This window comes from Narcine bancroftii, chromosome 5 (genome assembly GCF_036971445.1).
Source record: "Narcine bancroftii isolate sNarBan1 chromosome 5, sNarBan1.hap1, whole genome shotgun sequence".
Taxonomy (NCBI): Eukaryota; Metazoa; Chordata; class Chondrichthyes; order Torpediniformes; family Narcinidae; genus Narcine; species Narcine bancroftii.
In genome coordinates this window covers 255926241-255943279 of record NC_091473.1, presented here as the reverse complement: position 1 = coordinate 255943279, position 17039 = coordinate 255926241, and the positions used below count along the sequence as shown (strand labels likewise).

Sequence of the window (17039 nt, the reverse complement as noted above, 5' to 3'; positions counted from 1 at the left end):
AACCCTCTCCATTAGTTTGCACCCCACTGACGTAAGACTCACTGGTCTAGAATTCCCAGGATTCTTCCTGTTACCTTTTTTAAACAAGGGGAGTACATTTGCCATTTTCCAATCCTCCGGCACCTCCCCTGTGGCCAAAGAGGATTCAAAGATCATAGCTACTGCCCAAACTATCTCTTCCCTCCCTTCCCACAGCAGCCTGGGGTACATCGCGTCTGCCCCCGGGGACTAAGCAATCTTAAGAAGGTCCAACACTTCCTCTTCCTTAATCTCCACATTGTCCACCACACAGACCTGTTTAATTTCGACCTCACCATGATCAAGGTGCTTTTGTCTTGTGAATACTGACTCAAAGTATTCATTTAGGACCTCCCCAGCCTCCTCCACCTCCAGGCGCATGTTGCCTACTTTATCCTTTAGTGATCCCACCTTCATTCCCGTCACTTATTCACCTTGATGGGATCCAGGATGCTAAAACCTCTTCACTACTGATGCAGACATTCCTGCGCTGTCTTTAGTTTCCTCCCCTCCCCTCCCCCACTCCTGCCTATCCTGTTCCACAGTAAACACATTTGCAGGATATTCGTTTAAGATCTTCCCCACCTTCCCTCTGGCTAGACATATCAATGCCCTTCCTGATCCTGAAGGGGACCCTCCTGATCCTTTTGTCCTTCATGTATATAAAATCTTTTGGGATTCTCCCTTACCCTAGCCACCAAAGCCATCACTTTTAGCTCTCCTTACATCTCTCTACCCTCCTGCCTTCCTCACATTCCTCAAGGGGCTCCCAAGAACCTGCCCACCTCTGTCAAATATGTGTCTCTTATCTTTCTGATCTCTGACTTGTTATTATTGTACTGAGGCATGTATTTGTCTGGTCGGGCACACCCATTGGCCAATTATACCTGTGGCCCCTCCCACAGGTGCCTGTATAAAGGTGACTGTTCCACAGCCCCCTCCCCAGTGCAGGACAGTTGAGCAGAGTGGATGCGCCTTTGTTCATTGGTGAATAAAAGCCTATTGGTTTCTCAAGTAATGGATGGTGCATCAGTTATTACAGGAAGAGAAACCTCCCCTCTGTGAGGACTCCCACTGGCTGAAGCGTCCACAGCACTGACTCAGTTCACCAGTTGGGCTAGAGTCATGCCTTACGAGCTGTTAACAGACAGTACAATTTTGCTGGAACATGTTGGAGTAGATGTGCATAAACTGTTACAGAAACTTCATAAATTCAAGGCATGATATCAAAATTCAATGTTAAACTTGCCTGTTTAGCATTAATTTCCATGAGAAGTGTGATTGTGTCCTGGGCCTTCTCTGTGGGTCTTGGGAAGCCAGGCAGTTTGGGAAGGGGGTGTTAACATCATCTTGTCTTGCCACCACAGGTACTCCGGCAATAACCATCCCACTGGATTCAGCCAGCACTCCTACACCAGAGGACATAAATACTTTTGCTCCAAAAAATTCATTTCACAACTATTCCATAGTGGAATTTATCACACATACGGTGGAGTCGGAAATCATTTCTGGCCATGGGTCTGTAGCGGAAAGTAGTCCAGGACATTACGAACAGCGGGTAAATGTTTGTTACTTTCATACCATAAAATATTATAGCACAAAGAAAAGGCCCTTCAACCTTTCTAGTCTGTACCTAACTATTATTCTGTCTAGTCCAGGGGTTTCCAAAGTAGTAGATGGGACTATCCAAGGAGTCTCAATGCCTGGGGGTTGAAAGGGTGTCGATGAACTCCAGGATGGGGGTCAATTGAACTTTTGTGGTCAAAAGCAGGGGTGTATCTATGGAAAATAGCACCTAGGGCAGGGATGGCCAACCTCTTGTGAGAGTGGACTTTGGTGTCCGCCATGTTTTATTTGGCATTTTCCTTATAATAAGATGAGAACAAGCAAGAGGACGTGGAGAGTGGATGGAGCAGAGAAGAAAGATTTGTATGTTCTTTGTACATCAGTGAGGGGTTGGCAGATCCCACCCCCCTCACCTCAGGCAGCCCTGGCCCCCCTCTGGCCAGCGTCACCATTCCCCTTGATGCAAGAATGTTGCCGGGGATTCTACGCCTGGGAGTTCATGAAGGATCAAGGATTCCCTCAAGGGATAGATGATCTAAAAGGTTTGGAACCCCCTGGAGTGATCTGCACCCAGTCCATATCCCTCCATACCCCTCCCATCCATGTACCTGTCCAAATTCTTCTTAAATGTTAAAATTGAGCCCGAATTCACCACTTCAACTCACAGCTCATTCCACTCTCTGTGTGAAGATGTTCCCCCTAAACTTTTCCCCTTTCACCCTTAACCCATATCCTCTGGTTTGTATCTCACCTACCCTCAGTTTTAAATACCTCCATCAAATCTCCCCTCAATCTTCTATGCTCCAGGGAATAAAGTCATAACCTGCTTAACCTTTCCCTGTAACTCAGTTCCTGAAGTCCGGGCAACATTTTAGTAAATCTTTTCTACACTCTTTCTATCTTATTGATATCTTTCCTGTAGTTCGGTGACCAAAAGTGCACACAATTCTCCAAATTTGACCTCACCAATGTCTTATACAACTTTACCAACACATCCCAACTCCTGTATTCAATACTTTGATTTATGAAGGCCAATATGCCAAAAGCTCTCTTTACGACCCTATCCACCTGTGAAACCATTTTCAGGGAATGACGTATCTGTATTCCCAGATAACATAACATAACATAACAATTACAGCACGGAAACAGGCCATTAGGCCCTTCTAGTCCGCACCGAACCAAACTTCCCTTTCTAGTCCCACCTCCCTGCACAATGCCCATAACCCTCCATCTTCTTCTCATCCATATACCTGTCCAACCTTTTCTTAAATAATACAATTGACTCCGCCGCCACTATTTCTCCCGTAAGCTCATTACACGGCTACCACTCTCTGAGTAAAGAAGTTCCCCCTCATGTTACCTCTAAACCTCTGCCCCTTAATTCTTAACTCATGTCCTCTTGTTTTAATCTTTCCTCCTCTTAACGGAAATAGTCTATCCACATCCACTCTGTCTATCCCTTTCATAATCTTAAATGCTTCTATCAAATCCCCTCTCAACCTTCTACTCTCAACCTTCTATCCTCTGTTCTACTGCTCTCCTCAGTGCCCGACCATTCACCCGTGTACGTACTTTCTTGGTTTGTCCTTCCATAATGCAACACCTCACACTTGTCTGCATTAAATTCCATCGGCCATTTTTCAGCCCATTTTTTCAGTTGGACCAGATCCCTCTACAAGCTTTGAAAGCCTTTCTCACTGTCCACAACGCCTCCAATCTTAGTGTCATCTGCAAACTTGCTGATCCAATTTCCAACATTATCATCCAGATCATTGATATAGATGCCAAACAACAATGGTCCCAACACCCATCCCTGAGGCACCCCTAGTCATTGGCCTCCAGTCAGAGAAGCATCACCCACCACAACTCTCTGGCTTCTCCTGTCCAGCCATTGTCAAATCCAATTCACTACTTCACCCTGAATACCCAGTGTCTGAACCTTTCTTACTAATCTCCCATGCGGGGCCTTGTCAAAGGTTTTTCTAAATCAGAATCAGAATTTATTGTCATGAACAAGTCATGAAATTCAATGTTTTGCGGCAGCGTCACAGGGCAAACGTTCAGATTATAACCATCCTACAACATCAATATAAATAAAATAACAGTAACTGAGCAGGAAAAGTGAGGCCTTGTCTGGTTCATTGATCATTCAGGAATCTGATGGTGGAGGTGAAGGGGGGTGGGGGGCGGTGGGGAGAAGAAGCTGTCCTTGAGCCACTGAGTGCTCATCTTTAGGCTCCTGTAGACAACATCCACAGCCCTTCCTTCAACTTTCAAGCATCGACATTGATGTAGTCACTCTGTGAACAGGACAGAAAGAAGTGGTCCAGTCCAAGAAGCCTCTTCACAAATTCCATGAGATCAAGCCAATCTCTGATCGAATTTCATTTGTCACTGTTGCTAGATTCCTTGGTTAGCAGGAACGTGTCTGTCTGATTTAATCAAGGCTTCCTGATTTCCATTTCCCACAGAATTCTGAACTTCAGCACAATTCTTTTTCTCGGTGTTAAACCTTGCCTGACAGAAACCAATTCTCACTGGCATTCAATCACCATCCTCTCTAGTCAGGGGCAGTTACGTGATGTTGATGCATTTGTACAGAGTTATTGGAGGACGGATTTACACCTCTCGATCGGACAGACATCAGTTAGATCACATCACAATTAAATTGAATATCTGGGAAAATGTACACATCCTCTGAACAAAACTGTCTTTTGAAACTTTCTAAGGCGAATAGATAAAAATTATTATTTTTCCTCAATAGAGTTCTGGACTGAATATTTTTCCATAAATGCTGTGTTTCCGTATATTTGCTTCAATAAGAAGAATTGTGCTCGCTCGCATGTTCACGCTGACAATAGATTATGGAACTGTCATGTTTACGCTGTGAACCTTTCACATCCTCTCTCAAACGGCCAAGAACCAGTTTCCTGTCATTGAGAATGAGTCAGAGCATCTTCATCTAATTCCTCGACCCTCTGTTAATCTGAATGTCTGTAAACACATCACCTTTCTGTAAGATGCTCGGGATAATCCCAGACATCTTCAGCAGGCAGCTCCCTGCTTCATACAGCAAAGATAACCAATGTTTCGGGCTTCAGCCCTTCGTCTGTCTCAAGGCAAAGATATCCAGCAGACACTTGCTATTTCATTGCCGATGGACTGTGACGGACCTCTCCTGTACTTCACCACCGCCAGATCCACATCAAAACTTCATGGAGGGGAGGGGGATGGGATGGAGTTGATGAAGGGGAGGGGAGGTGAGATGGAGTTAATGGAGGGGAGGGGGATATGTGATGGTCTGAGCCATGTTCACAACCCTGCGGATTCTTGTGGGCTTGGTAGAACAGTTCTCGTCTTACACAGTGACACACCCTGACAGGATGCTTTCCTGGCAAAGGAAAGATGGTGGGTTTTGTCCCTGCATCATTGGTTTCAGGGGAGAATGGGACCTGTACAAGTGGGACTGGCTGCCCTGTAACCAGGAACCAACACCCTTACTGGGACCAAGAGAGGGGCTACCAGAGAAACTCAGCAGGTCAGTCATCATGCATGGAGGCAGAGCAATGGTCAGGTTGTGATCCTGCGGTAGGACTGATAGATCGAAGAACTTGTTTCCGCACTGTCCATCTCTGAGGCTCTGTGACTCAACAAATTAAGGTATAGCGTCTGCAATCTTCTCTCAGATTGCATCGACCTTCCTCGAGGTGTAGATGTGGCTGTTAAGCTGAGAGCTCAAACCACACTCCACACATGGCACTAAATCCACAGTGAATTCCTGAAACACTAAGACCTTGAGATAGTGAATGGAAGAACGAGCAGACTTAATTAATGACCAGCTGAGCCCACATAGAAGACTACGTAAATACAGCATGGATAAGTAATGTCCTGAAGTTTTAACCTGCAAAATCTGGAGAGCAAATTCCAGCAATGATATGGTTCAGGGTCCATCAGCTTTAGTGTGTAGAGACCATGAGATGGTGTTAACACTCACCTATTTAACCCAGCTTGAATGTGCCTCTGGCGGCATCTCATACCATGACATTGGGCTTCCAGCAGTCACCTTCCAGAAACATTTTCAACTAAAGGTGTTTCTGTCTGACTTGTCCCTGAAGCCTGTATTATCGCCAAACATCAGGTGGATCGTCCCGAGTCAGTTCTTACGCCACACTCTCAGGCTTCACGCTTGTGAAGTGCCAGCTGATGAAGTAGACAAAGACGATGTGATCAAACATGGCTTTTATTAGTAGAAACTCATGGTACAATAATGAAAGACAATAGGTGCATATACAGTTATATCCAAAGAGAGTGTCCTTAATGGTAAAGATAATGCACAGCCAATGTTAGTACAGCAAGGCTCGGCAGAGGGGAGACAGGCAACTTGACAGACTTCCACCATACTCTCCCCCCAGCAGAAGAAGGGTTAAAATCTAAAGGACAGCTGCTAAGAAAGACTGAAGCAAGAGATACATGGATACTATGTTTGGTATTGAGAATACTCTAATAGCCAAAATACCCCAGTATCTAGCAAGCAATCGAAATATAATGAGATGTTTTATGAATATGTCAGCCTATCAGGTTGTTCACGAATTCTGGTGCTTCGTCTCAAAACAGGTGGCTCCTTTGCAACCTTGGGAACTGGTACAGGTCCTGGGTCTGTTGTGTGGGAAGGACTGACTTCTGGACCCGCTCCAGAATCGCCAGCGTGAGGCAGTGGAGCCTCAGCATGGCCATCTGAAAGCTTACTAGGGATCATAGGCTGGGGGGGTGGGGGGGGGGGGGGCGGGAGGGTGAGTCCAACCTCTCAGGCTCACTCTGAGTAGGGGTGCAAGGAAGGGGCAAACCAGACGGGGCCAGATTTCTTAGGGGTACAGTGTCAGTACTCCCATCTGGGAATCTAACATGAGCGTAGTTGGGGTTGGTATGCAGTAGCTGAACTGGTTGGACTAGGGGGCCTGTTTTACACGCCCGAGCGTGCTCTTCAGCAGCACGGTTCCAGGCTCAGATGAACAGACTGGCCAGTCCATCACAGTTCCTGATTTCCTAAGAAAGGCAAACATACATTCATGAGGGGTTTGATTTGTTGCAGTACACAATAAAGACCGAATAGAATGTAGCACCTCAGGCAGCGCCTCCTGCCACCGGGTAACAGGGTAACCAAGATGAGCAATCTTCCAGACTGTAGAATTAGCCCTTTCAACCTGCCCATTGCCCTGAGGATTGTAGCTCGTGGTACGGCTGGTGGCAATTCCTTTTTGTAGCAGGGCTCACCGCATTTCAGCGCTCATGAATGATGTGCCCCTATCGGTATGAATGTAATCGGGAAAACCGAAAATTCTGTCAAGTGACTTCATGACAGACGCTGACGAGACATCAGGGCAGGGTATTGCAAAGGGAAACCTGGAATATTCATCAATTACAGTGAGGAAATGTACATTTTTGTTGTTGGAAGGTAACGGTCCTTTAAAATCTAAGCTAATCCTCTCAAAAGGTCGGGATGCCTTGATGAGAGTGGCCTCCGGAGCTTTGAAGTATTGCGGTTTGCATTCTGCGCAAACAGGACAGCTTTTAGTAATTTTCCTGACTTCTTCCAGAGAGTAAGGAAGGTTGTTAGCCCTTATGTAGTGGAAGAATCTCATGACTCCTGGGTGGCACAGTCTGCTATGGATCTCTTTTAGCCCCTCCAGCTGAGCACCAGCAGCAGATCGTGACAATGCGTCAGAGAGATCATTTAACCTGCCCGGTCTGTACTGGATCTAATAATTATAAGTTGAGAGTTCTATTCGCCAGCGTGCCATCTTATCGTTCTTGATCTTACTTTAGTGTTTAGTACTGAACATGTAGGCTACAGATTTCTGATCAGTGACAAGAGTAAATTTTCTGCCAGCTAGAAAGTGTCTCCAGTAGCGAACAGCTTCAATAATAGCCTGGGCTTCTTTTTCAATGGCAGGATGTTTAAGTTCAGGTCCACGTAACGTGCGGGAGAAGAATGCCACAGGTCTGCCCTTTTGATTAAGGGTTCCTGCCAAGGCACAATCTGAGGCATCAGTTTCCACTTGGAATGGGACGTCCTCGTCAATGGACGAGAGTGTTGCTTTGGCAATATCAGCTTTAATACTCTCAAAAGCCTTCAAGGCCATTGGAGAGAGAGGAAAAGATTTAGTGTCAAACAGAGGGTGTGCCTTCGTGGCGTAGTCCCGAACCCATTTGCAGTAGTAGGAAAAGAATCCCATACACCTTTTAAGGGCTTTTGCTGAGTTTGGGGGTGGTAACTTCTTAAGGGGGGCCATTCTTTCCAGGTCGGGGAGGATTTCTCCCTTGCAGACAATGTAGCCCAGAATGGGTAGCTCTGTCGCTTTGAACACACATTTGCCATCGTTAAATGTAAGGTTGAGTCCTTTTAAGTTGTTTTCGTGCTCAGCCTGTGTTTTCCCACAGATAGTGACATTATCCAGACAGGGAAACGTACCCTGTAACTCGTATGTCCTAACAATCTTATCCATTTCCCTCTGAAACACTGACACACCATTAGTGACTCCAAAAGGTAGCCTTTTAAACTGGTATAACCCCCCCCCCATCAGCCTCAAAAGCCTTGGCCATTCCCTTTTCTTAATGGGGATTTGGTGATAAGCAGCTTTGAGGTTGATAGTGGAGTACACTTTGTATTGCGCTATCTGATTAATCATTTCATTGATGCGTGGCAGGGGGTAGGCATCCAGGTTCATGTAACGGTTGATTGTCTGGCTGTAGTCAATAGCCAGTCGTCTCTTAGTGTGATTTTTCATGACTACCACTTGGGCCCACCATGGACTCTTACTAGGTTCAATTACTCCCTCTTTAAGCTTTGATAAACTCACGATTCTCTTTGTTGTAAGAATGGCTCTTAGTGGCACTCGGCTGACACTCAGGGGATAAATCACTGAAAAGGGAAGGAGCTTTGATCTTTATTGCGGACAGACCACAGTAACTAGCACGGGGAATGGTAAGTGTGGGTAGTGGCCCACCGAAATTTAACACTACACTGTTCATCTGAGATTGAATATCTAACCCCAGTAACACAGGGACGCAGAGCTCTGGCATAATAAAGAGCCACACATCACCAAGGAAATGTCCCTGCAAATTTAAAGTAACTTTACACTTGTCCCATACAGTTTTTGTAAGTTCACTACGCCATCGATATCTTTGGTTCACTGGATATCTCCGCAAGTTTAAGGCTCTGGCAACTCTCTCATGGATGTAGCTGTCAGCACTCCCTGAGTCTATTAGACAATCAAGAGTCTCACCATTCACTTCCCCCTTCATAGTCAACCGTTCCGGTCTGTAACATCCCCCGCTTTACAGTCAATTGAGCTATCACAGGGGATCTCACCTCACCGTCACTTGAAGTCGATTCAGCCTGCTCGTCTGAAGATTTCCCCTTTTCCATGCAGCCCCAGGACACATTTTCTTGGTGCTTCTCTTCTTCTTCTTATCAGTGGGAGTACTTTTCGCCTTACACGCTTTAGCGAAGTGGCCGAGTTTCCCACAATAGCTGCAGGTAGCAAATCGAGCCGAGCACTTCTGTCTGGGGTGCCAGCTCTTATCACAGAGGTAGCATTTTTCAGGAGTTTTTCTTTCCTTCGGGGTTCCAGCATTTCTGAATGTTTCCTTTTCGGTTTCTAGCATTTCACTGGTTCGCAAGGCACTCCTCAGTGTTTTGGCTAGAGTGACTGCCCGGTCGTAGGTTAAGGGCTCTGTCTCCAGCAGCCTCTGTTGGACGTAACTGGAGTCAATCCCGTTGACAAAAGCATCCAGCTTCAAGGCATTGCGGTGTTGTTGCACATTGACTGCCCTGACATCACATTCGTTTGCCAGTGAGTCGAGGGCCAGTGCACAGGCAACATCACTTTCCCCGGGTTTCTGGCGTCTGGTCAGCAAATGGTGTCGAGCAAGCACCACATTCCGTGGTGCTGCATAGTAAGCGGTCAGACGTTCTCGGGCTATAGCCAGAGTGGTAGCTCCTTGCGTTATGGTGAAAGGGACCTCATCCAGCAGAGAGTTCAGGTGGCCCCACTGTATCGCCTCATCGACCATGTTGTTTCGAGCCATGTAGTAATCGAAACAAGCAATCCAGTGAAAATTTCTCTGACCCTCAGGGCAGACTGGTCGATTATCAGCCACTCTGGCTTGAGGGCTGCATTCATTTCTGCTAGCAAAACTGAAGTGCTAGTTGATAAAGTAGAGAAAGACGATGTGGTCAAACAATAATCATGGCTTTTATTAGCAGAAACTCATGGTACAATAATGAAAGACAATAGATGCATATATAGTTATACCCAAGGGGAGTGTCCTTAACAGTAGAGATAATGCACAGTCAATGTTAGAACAGCAAGGCTCGCCAGAGGGGAGACAGGCAACTTGACAGACTTCCACCACAGCTTGGACCATGGGGCAAATTCCGTGGTCCCCAGAGGCAAACTGAGGAATTGGGAACAGCAGCTGGTTTTTCTCCATTGGGCAGCAACATCTGGGCATATTGAAATGTAAACATTATCACCCAGTTTACTTCAGCGTGCAAGACACCTTCATCTCGCGGGAGAATCTGTAGGCTTGACTTATTCTCCTTTAATACCTTCTCTTCTCCTTCTTTGGAGAAACATCGCACCAGCTCCACCTCTGAGTAACAGAGCAAATCAACTCAAAGCTCATATGGCCAGTGTGACACTGACGTTGGGTCTGTCTGTGCTGTGTCTGTCTGTGTTGTGACACAGTGCCTTGGTGTAACTATTTCCAGCATTTCATATCTCGAATCTTGGAATTCTTGTCTCCACAGTCAATGTACATCTGACAGGCTGCAGCCTCGCTTTACCTTCTGAAGACGCTGCTCTCACATTCCAATTGCATTTCAGCCACAGTCTCTTTATCTTTGGCCGCCCAGTATGGAGGGGAGCGGGAGGGGAGGGGTATGTCCTGGTAGCCTTGTTCCTGGAAGTGATCAGTTCAGGGCTGCACCCACAGCGATGCTTGGCCATCTTCTGGGAGTATGTATGAGCCCTGAGAAGAGGAGCATGGGGAGTCCATGGAGGGGTTTTGGGAGCATTGGGCACCACAAAGAGTATACTGCATCCTAAATGGGGTTGGAAATACTTTAATAAAGTTGTATTGTCGGGCTTCTAATTAATGTCTTGAATGAGGAGTCTGATTTGATAATGTGTTGATGTAATTGTGTTAATTGTGTCAATTGTGTTCATCTACACTGTGACACAAATAGATCCAGCCGGGCTGTCCAGTGGCAATTTGAATAAAATCAACGGTCTGTACAGCTCTTGAAAGAGCATTGTTCACTGTAGATCCACAGAAATTTACAGCTCAAAAACAGGCCCCTTCAGCTTTTCTAGTCTGTGCCGAACCATCCCACTGATCTGCACCCAGTCCACAGGCCTCCATACCTCTCCCATCCATATCTCTCCTTCAATGTTAAAGTTGAGCCTGCATTCACCACTTCAGCTGGCAGCTTGTTCCACACCCCCACCACCCCCTCCCTGTGTGAAGAAGTTCCCCCTAAACCTTTTCCCTTTCACCCTGAACCCATGTCCTCTGGTTTGTATCTCACCCACCCTCAGTGGGAAAGAACTATTTAATTTACCCAACAAACTATCAACCCCACACTCCTGCAAAAGTCCTGCTATTATTCAACATTTCCATCAGGAAAGTTTTGTGTTAATTAATATCTCACACAGTGCCACAAACCTATCTGCTTCAATGATCTAGCCTTCCCTTTCCCTGAGATGTGTGCAACTTTATGTTTGGATACAATACAGCTTCAGTGTATGTCTTCAGAGAGGGCTTGATTGATTTCAATTTTGGGGACAGTCAGAGAGAATGTAAGACAGTGGAACCCCGTTACAATGCAATTGTTGGAGTCCAGAAAATCTCATTGCTCTAAATTGGGGTTTCACTGTGTAGCAGGATCATCTAAGATCAGAGTTGGCATCAAGGGTGGGGGGTGGGGGGGTGTGGGTGGGGTGGAAGCATTCACGGTATTTCCCCCCAAACAAGGAACTATTGTGGTCCCCCACCTGACCTGGTCTATTTGTAGTCTAAATTTTTATTCTAGGGACAATCTCCGCATTTATCTCTGGCTGGTGATGTGCTTTGACTGTGCTTTGAAAGGAAGCTTTCTCAGTGCACGTCTGCCCCCGATGCCTTCGCATATGCTCACTTTGCTGGGATTGTAGTAAGTGTTGCACTTCATCCAAATTGCTGGTCCCTCAGCCTTGAGTTGTGCTCTCCGGATCACCACCTCTCCGGATTGCCAGCTCTCCGATCACCACCTCTCTGGATCTCCTCCTCTCTAGATCACCACCTCTCTAGATCACCACCTCTCTGGATCACCTCCTCTCTGGATCACCACCTCTCCGGATCACCACCTTGCTGGATTGCCACCTCTCTGAATCTGCTCTCCGGATCTCCTCCTCTCTGGATCACCACCTCTTTAAATCACCACCTCTCCAGATCACCACCTCTCTGGATCACCCCCTCTCTGGATCACCACCTTTCCAGATCACCACCTCGCTGGATTGCCACCTCTCTGAATCTCCTCCTCTCCGGATCTCCTCCTCTCTGGATCACCACCTCTTCAAATCACCACCTCTCCAGATCACCACCTCTCTGGATCACCCCCTCTATGGATCACCACCTCTCCGGATCACCATCTCACTGGATTGCCACCTCTCTGAATCTCCTCCTCTCTGGATCTCTTCCTCTCTGGATCACCACCTCTTCAAATCACCACCTCTCCAGATCACCACCTCTCTGGATCACCCCCTCTATGGATCACCACCACTCCGGCTCTGGGTTCCCACGCCACACTCGTATTCAGATGAACATTCTCAGGGTATCCCCTGACAACATTTGTGAATAATTCCCTGGATTCCTCTCCTCCACCCCACCCTCCGCCCTGAAGCTGCCTCCTTCCTCCACCTGGATTGTCGACGCAGCCTGCGGCTGGCCAGAGATTTCCTCTCTAAGCTACTTGGAAGATGGTGGCAGCTCTAGTTCTTTCCTAATGCTCCTCCCTGGATCATAGGCATTGAGCCCAGTGGCCGATGTGATTCCAATGACAGGCACTGCCTGTTTACCCTACCTATGCCTCTCATAATCTAATAAACCTCTATCAAATCTCCTCTTATCCTTCTTCACTCCAAAGAACAAAGTCCCAGCTCTGCTAACCTTGTTCTCCAATCTAGGCAACATCCTGGTGAATCTCCTCTCCACCCTCTCCATAGCTTCCAAACCCTTCCTGTAAATAGGTGACCAGAACTGAACACCATGCTCCCTAGTGTAGTCTAACCAGAGTTTTATAAAACTGTAACATTACTTCATGACTCTAACTGAATCCCCCGAATAATGAAGCTCTGCACACCATAAGCCTCTTAACCACCCTAACAACCTACGCATCAACCGTAAGAGATTATGGATTTGGACCCAAGGTCCCTCTGTTCCTCAACACTGTTAAGAATCTTACCATTAACCCTGTGCTCAGCCTTCAAGTTTGACTTTCCAAAATGCATCTCCTCACACTTATCCGGATTGAACTCCATCTGCCACATTTCTGCCCAATTCTACATCCCGTCTATATCCTGCAGTAACCTTCGACAACCTTCAGCTCCATCCACAACTCCTCCAACTTTGGGCAAACTTGCTGACCCCATCCTTCCATTATTTCATCCAGGTCATTTATAAAAATCACAAAGAGCAGGGGTCCCAGCGCAGATCCACTAGCCACCGACCTCCTGGCAGAATACGTTGCATCTACTACTACTCCCTGCTTTCTGCAGGCCAGCCAATTCTGAATCCAAACAGCCAAGGTTCCGTGGATCCCATGCCTCGTGGCTGGAGAATCTCTCCATTAACATTTAGTTATTCAAGGATATTTTGCAGCCAACTATTTTTTGAAGGTGAATTAAGGTCCCCATTTTCACAGCATGTTTGGTGCCTTTTTTTCAGGGTGAAAAGTCCAAGTCCAAGCAACCTGTCGTGCTCATCGCTGTTCTGGTCACTGGAATAGCAGCTGCTGCAGTGATGCTGGGTGGCTACTACCACAAGAGCAAGAAGAACAAAGCTCCCCCAAGCAAGAGACTGGTAATTGGCCGAGCCACAGATCTCTGTGACATTCCAAAAGCGTCAGTAATATGAGGGTAGACCTAGGCATTGAGAAGGTGCTGAACAGAGGCCCATTCCTCTCTAAAGCATTGCCCACATCACAAGGTCTGTGGAAGAGACCCATTAAATAACTGTGGATGAGGGGAGAGGAGGGAAGGGAGGAGGTGAGGGGAAGGTAGGGAAGTAGAGGGGAAGTGAGGGGAGGAGGTAAGGGGTATGAGGAAAAGGTGGGTGAGATGAGGGAGAGGAGAGGGATGGTGAGGGGAGAGGAGGGAAGGGGAAGGAGGGAAGTCTGGGGAGGGAGGAGAGGGTGGAGAGGGGAGGTGAAGCAAGGGTTTGGGAGGAGGAGGAAGGAGGGGAGTGTTTGGGGGGAGGAAAGGGTTTGGGGAGGGGAGGTCTCAAGGAGAGGGAGGGGAAGGGAGGTGAGGTAAGGGTTTGGGAGGGGAGGGTTCAGGGAAGGAGAGGGTTTGGGGGAAGGGGAGGGGGAGGGCAGGGGGAGGGCAGGGCCACACCCCCCAGCCTCTGAGGACATGAAGCCCCTCCACTGTCCTGAATTCCTTGCCCCGGTGCCCACAGTTATTGAAACTGTCCTTTGTCTTTGCAGGATGAGGAAGCTGATGCACAAGATCACGACATCATCAGGTTTCCTGTCACATCAGGGGACAAACCCGAGGCTCACGATCAGCCCAAGGTGGTGGACGGCCAACAGAATGGAGAACAAGTTAAAGCCACTGCAGGAGCGGAGCAGAAGGAAGACAAGAAGGCCAAGGAAGAGGGGGACACTGAGCTGTAGCAGGGACCAGGTCTCAATGTCTGATCCCAGGACCCAGTGTTTGAGCCTTGATCCCAATGTCTGACCCCAGTATCTGATCCCTGACCCAGGAGTCTGAGCCCTGATCCCAGTCTCCAAGCCCAGGTCCCAGTGTCTAAGCCTTGACCCTAGAATCTGAGCCCTGATTCCAGTGTCTTAGCCCAGGTCCCAGCATCTGACCCTTGACCCCAATATCTGAGCCCTGATTCCAGTGTCTTAGCCTAGGTCCCAGTGATTGATCCCTGATCCTGATGTCTGACTCCACAACAAGAACTACATTACTGTTTTTCAGGATCTCAGCACAGAAGCATTTGATTTTAAAATGGAATAGAATAAATTCCCCGAGAATAGTTCAGTCTGCGATCTAATTAATGGTTCAGACTAGGTACCTGGTGGAAGAAGACTTCATCATGTACATCTGTCGAATCTACGGTCTGGGGATTTATTGCAAGATTCCAGATTCTTCTATTGTCATGTAATTAAACACAGCATTTCCTTTACCCTCCTGTGATTCACCATCGGCAGAAATTGCTTGAAGCACCCCTTACAGTCAGAGAAAGAAAAGCAAAAGAGTCACCAAGTGTCCGTGGATTCGCCTCCAGCGTTTCTGCAGCGGCACAGGATCCAGTCCATTGGCCACCCAAGCTCCAGATCTGAACCTCCAACACAGTCAAAAATCTTCGGTGTCCTTCCTGGTACAGATTCAGCCAGTCTCGAGCCAGTCTCCAGCGGTCCACCACCTCTGTGGGTTCCTCGCCTCCAACATCAGGGTAGGGTCTAATCCTTTAATTGAGACTGGTTAAATGTGGTAGAGAAGCCGAGTGTTGGGTGGGGTGGGGGGAGTATTGAAGCCCCTGGTGTTGGATGGAGAGGGGAATATTGGAAGCCCCTGGTGTTGGCTGGGTTATGGGGGGGTTTTGAAGGCCCTGGTGTTGGGTGGATGGGGGAATATTGAAAGCCCCTGGTGTTGTGTGGGTGAGTGGGGTATTGAAGCCCCTGGTATTAGTGGGTGGGTGGGGAATATTGGAAGCCCACGCTGTGCTTATGGCTTGGATATTTCTACAGAGAGCTACAGAAACAAGGGACTGTTCCCTCCATCTCCACCTCACACTCCTCGACCAGGGTCCCTGATTATCTTCTACAGCCACCTCCCACCCTTACTGTCCTTGCTCTTGGATCTTAAACCATATGATATAGGAGCAGAAACTGGCCATTCAGCCCATCAAATCTTTTGCTAACCTGTCCCAGTCCCATTTTAAAGCTGAGCTCATTCTGCAAGCAATCATTTAAAACCATATCCCTATATTGTCACTGAAGATCCTCCTCAACCCCACCTTGGATTCTGAATACATTCTACGACATCCACTCGTTATTGTCGGATCATGAAGTTGGAATGTCATTGATTTTGTGTACAATCTAATTTAATGAACCCAGTCTGTTTATCTCTTCTGTGTGACCATAGAATCACACTCAACAGGGTCGATACTGCATCTGTAGGCTGTGTTGTTACATAATAAGTTTGGACGACGTGAGGAAATCTGGAGAAATGCCTTTGCTCTCCCTCCTGTGTGGGGCTCTATATCTTGACGGGCTGAGAAGTCTTCAAGTTGTGATTATTGGTATGTAATAGTATGTTAGTGTGCCACTAACATTTGTCTTCAGAGCTGGTTTCAGAGATGGCAAAATGTGAAACGCATTGTTGCATTCTTCTTCCATGTCTGAGAGCTTTAAGACACGTTCAATACCTTGTGTTTGACTAAAATAACAAATATGGGAGCCTTACATTAAATACAATAGCGAAAACCTACCGGGAACAATCATTACCTAAGTTGATGGAAGGAGAAGGAAAGAAAAGAATGGACTCAGTAGAATTTCTGGTGTATTTTTGTTGAATGACAACATTGTCTGACTGGTTTAATGTATCCTAGATTGTATACCTTAAATGGATGGGAGGGGGGTGGGGGGGGGTGGGTTGGGAGGAGAGAGGGGTGGGGGGGAGAAAATGTCACTGTATATGTGTGAAAAGGAAAAAGTGTGTATCATGGCTAATGTGATTTATGGTGTGAAAAATAAAAAAATTTAAAAAATAAAATAAAAATAACAAACAATGCATGGAGAACAGTGAATGTAAATTCACAGTGAAGCTGCCTTCCCATCGTCTGGATTCGACAGGTGCTGAAATAACTAACATAGACCTGCTTCTGGGATGGGTGCTTAGAATGGTTCAAAATTGATCAATGTTTTTTAAACGGAAATAAAGGTGATGGAATTGATTTATATTTGACTTGTGAATGTTCAGGCCCAGTGAGAATCGGAGAATAGACTTGCCATTGGAGAAAGGAATGGCATTTCTGAAAACACCATATTCAAGGCTCAAGATTAAATTTATTGTCATGTAATAAAGAGAATGTAATATTACACAGAATTGTCTTCATCAACCGTAAGGCAGACAGATTCACCATCGGCAGAAATTGCCTGAAGCACCTCCTATTGATAATAA

General features: G+C 46.9%; 1 protein-coding gene across 1 annotated transcript in view; it reads left to right on the top strand.

The window, feature by feature from the left end:
- The window catches only part of LOC138765262 (uncharacterized), a 30510-nt gene extending 13698 nt beyond the window's left edge, over positions 1-16812 (top strand). Inside the window, exons 3-5 of the mRNA XM_069942302.1 lie at positions 1386-1576; positions 13573-13707; positions 14333-16812. Coding sequence (XP_069798403.1) covers positions 1386-1576; positions 13573-13707; positions 14333-14521 — 515 coding nt within the window. The 3' untranslated portion in view covers positions 14522-16812. The remainder of the gene's footprint in view (positions 1-1385; positions 1577-13572; positions 13708-14332) is intronic.
- The last annotated feature ends 227 nt before the right edge of the window (positions 16813-17039 follow it).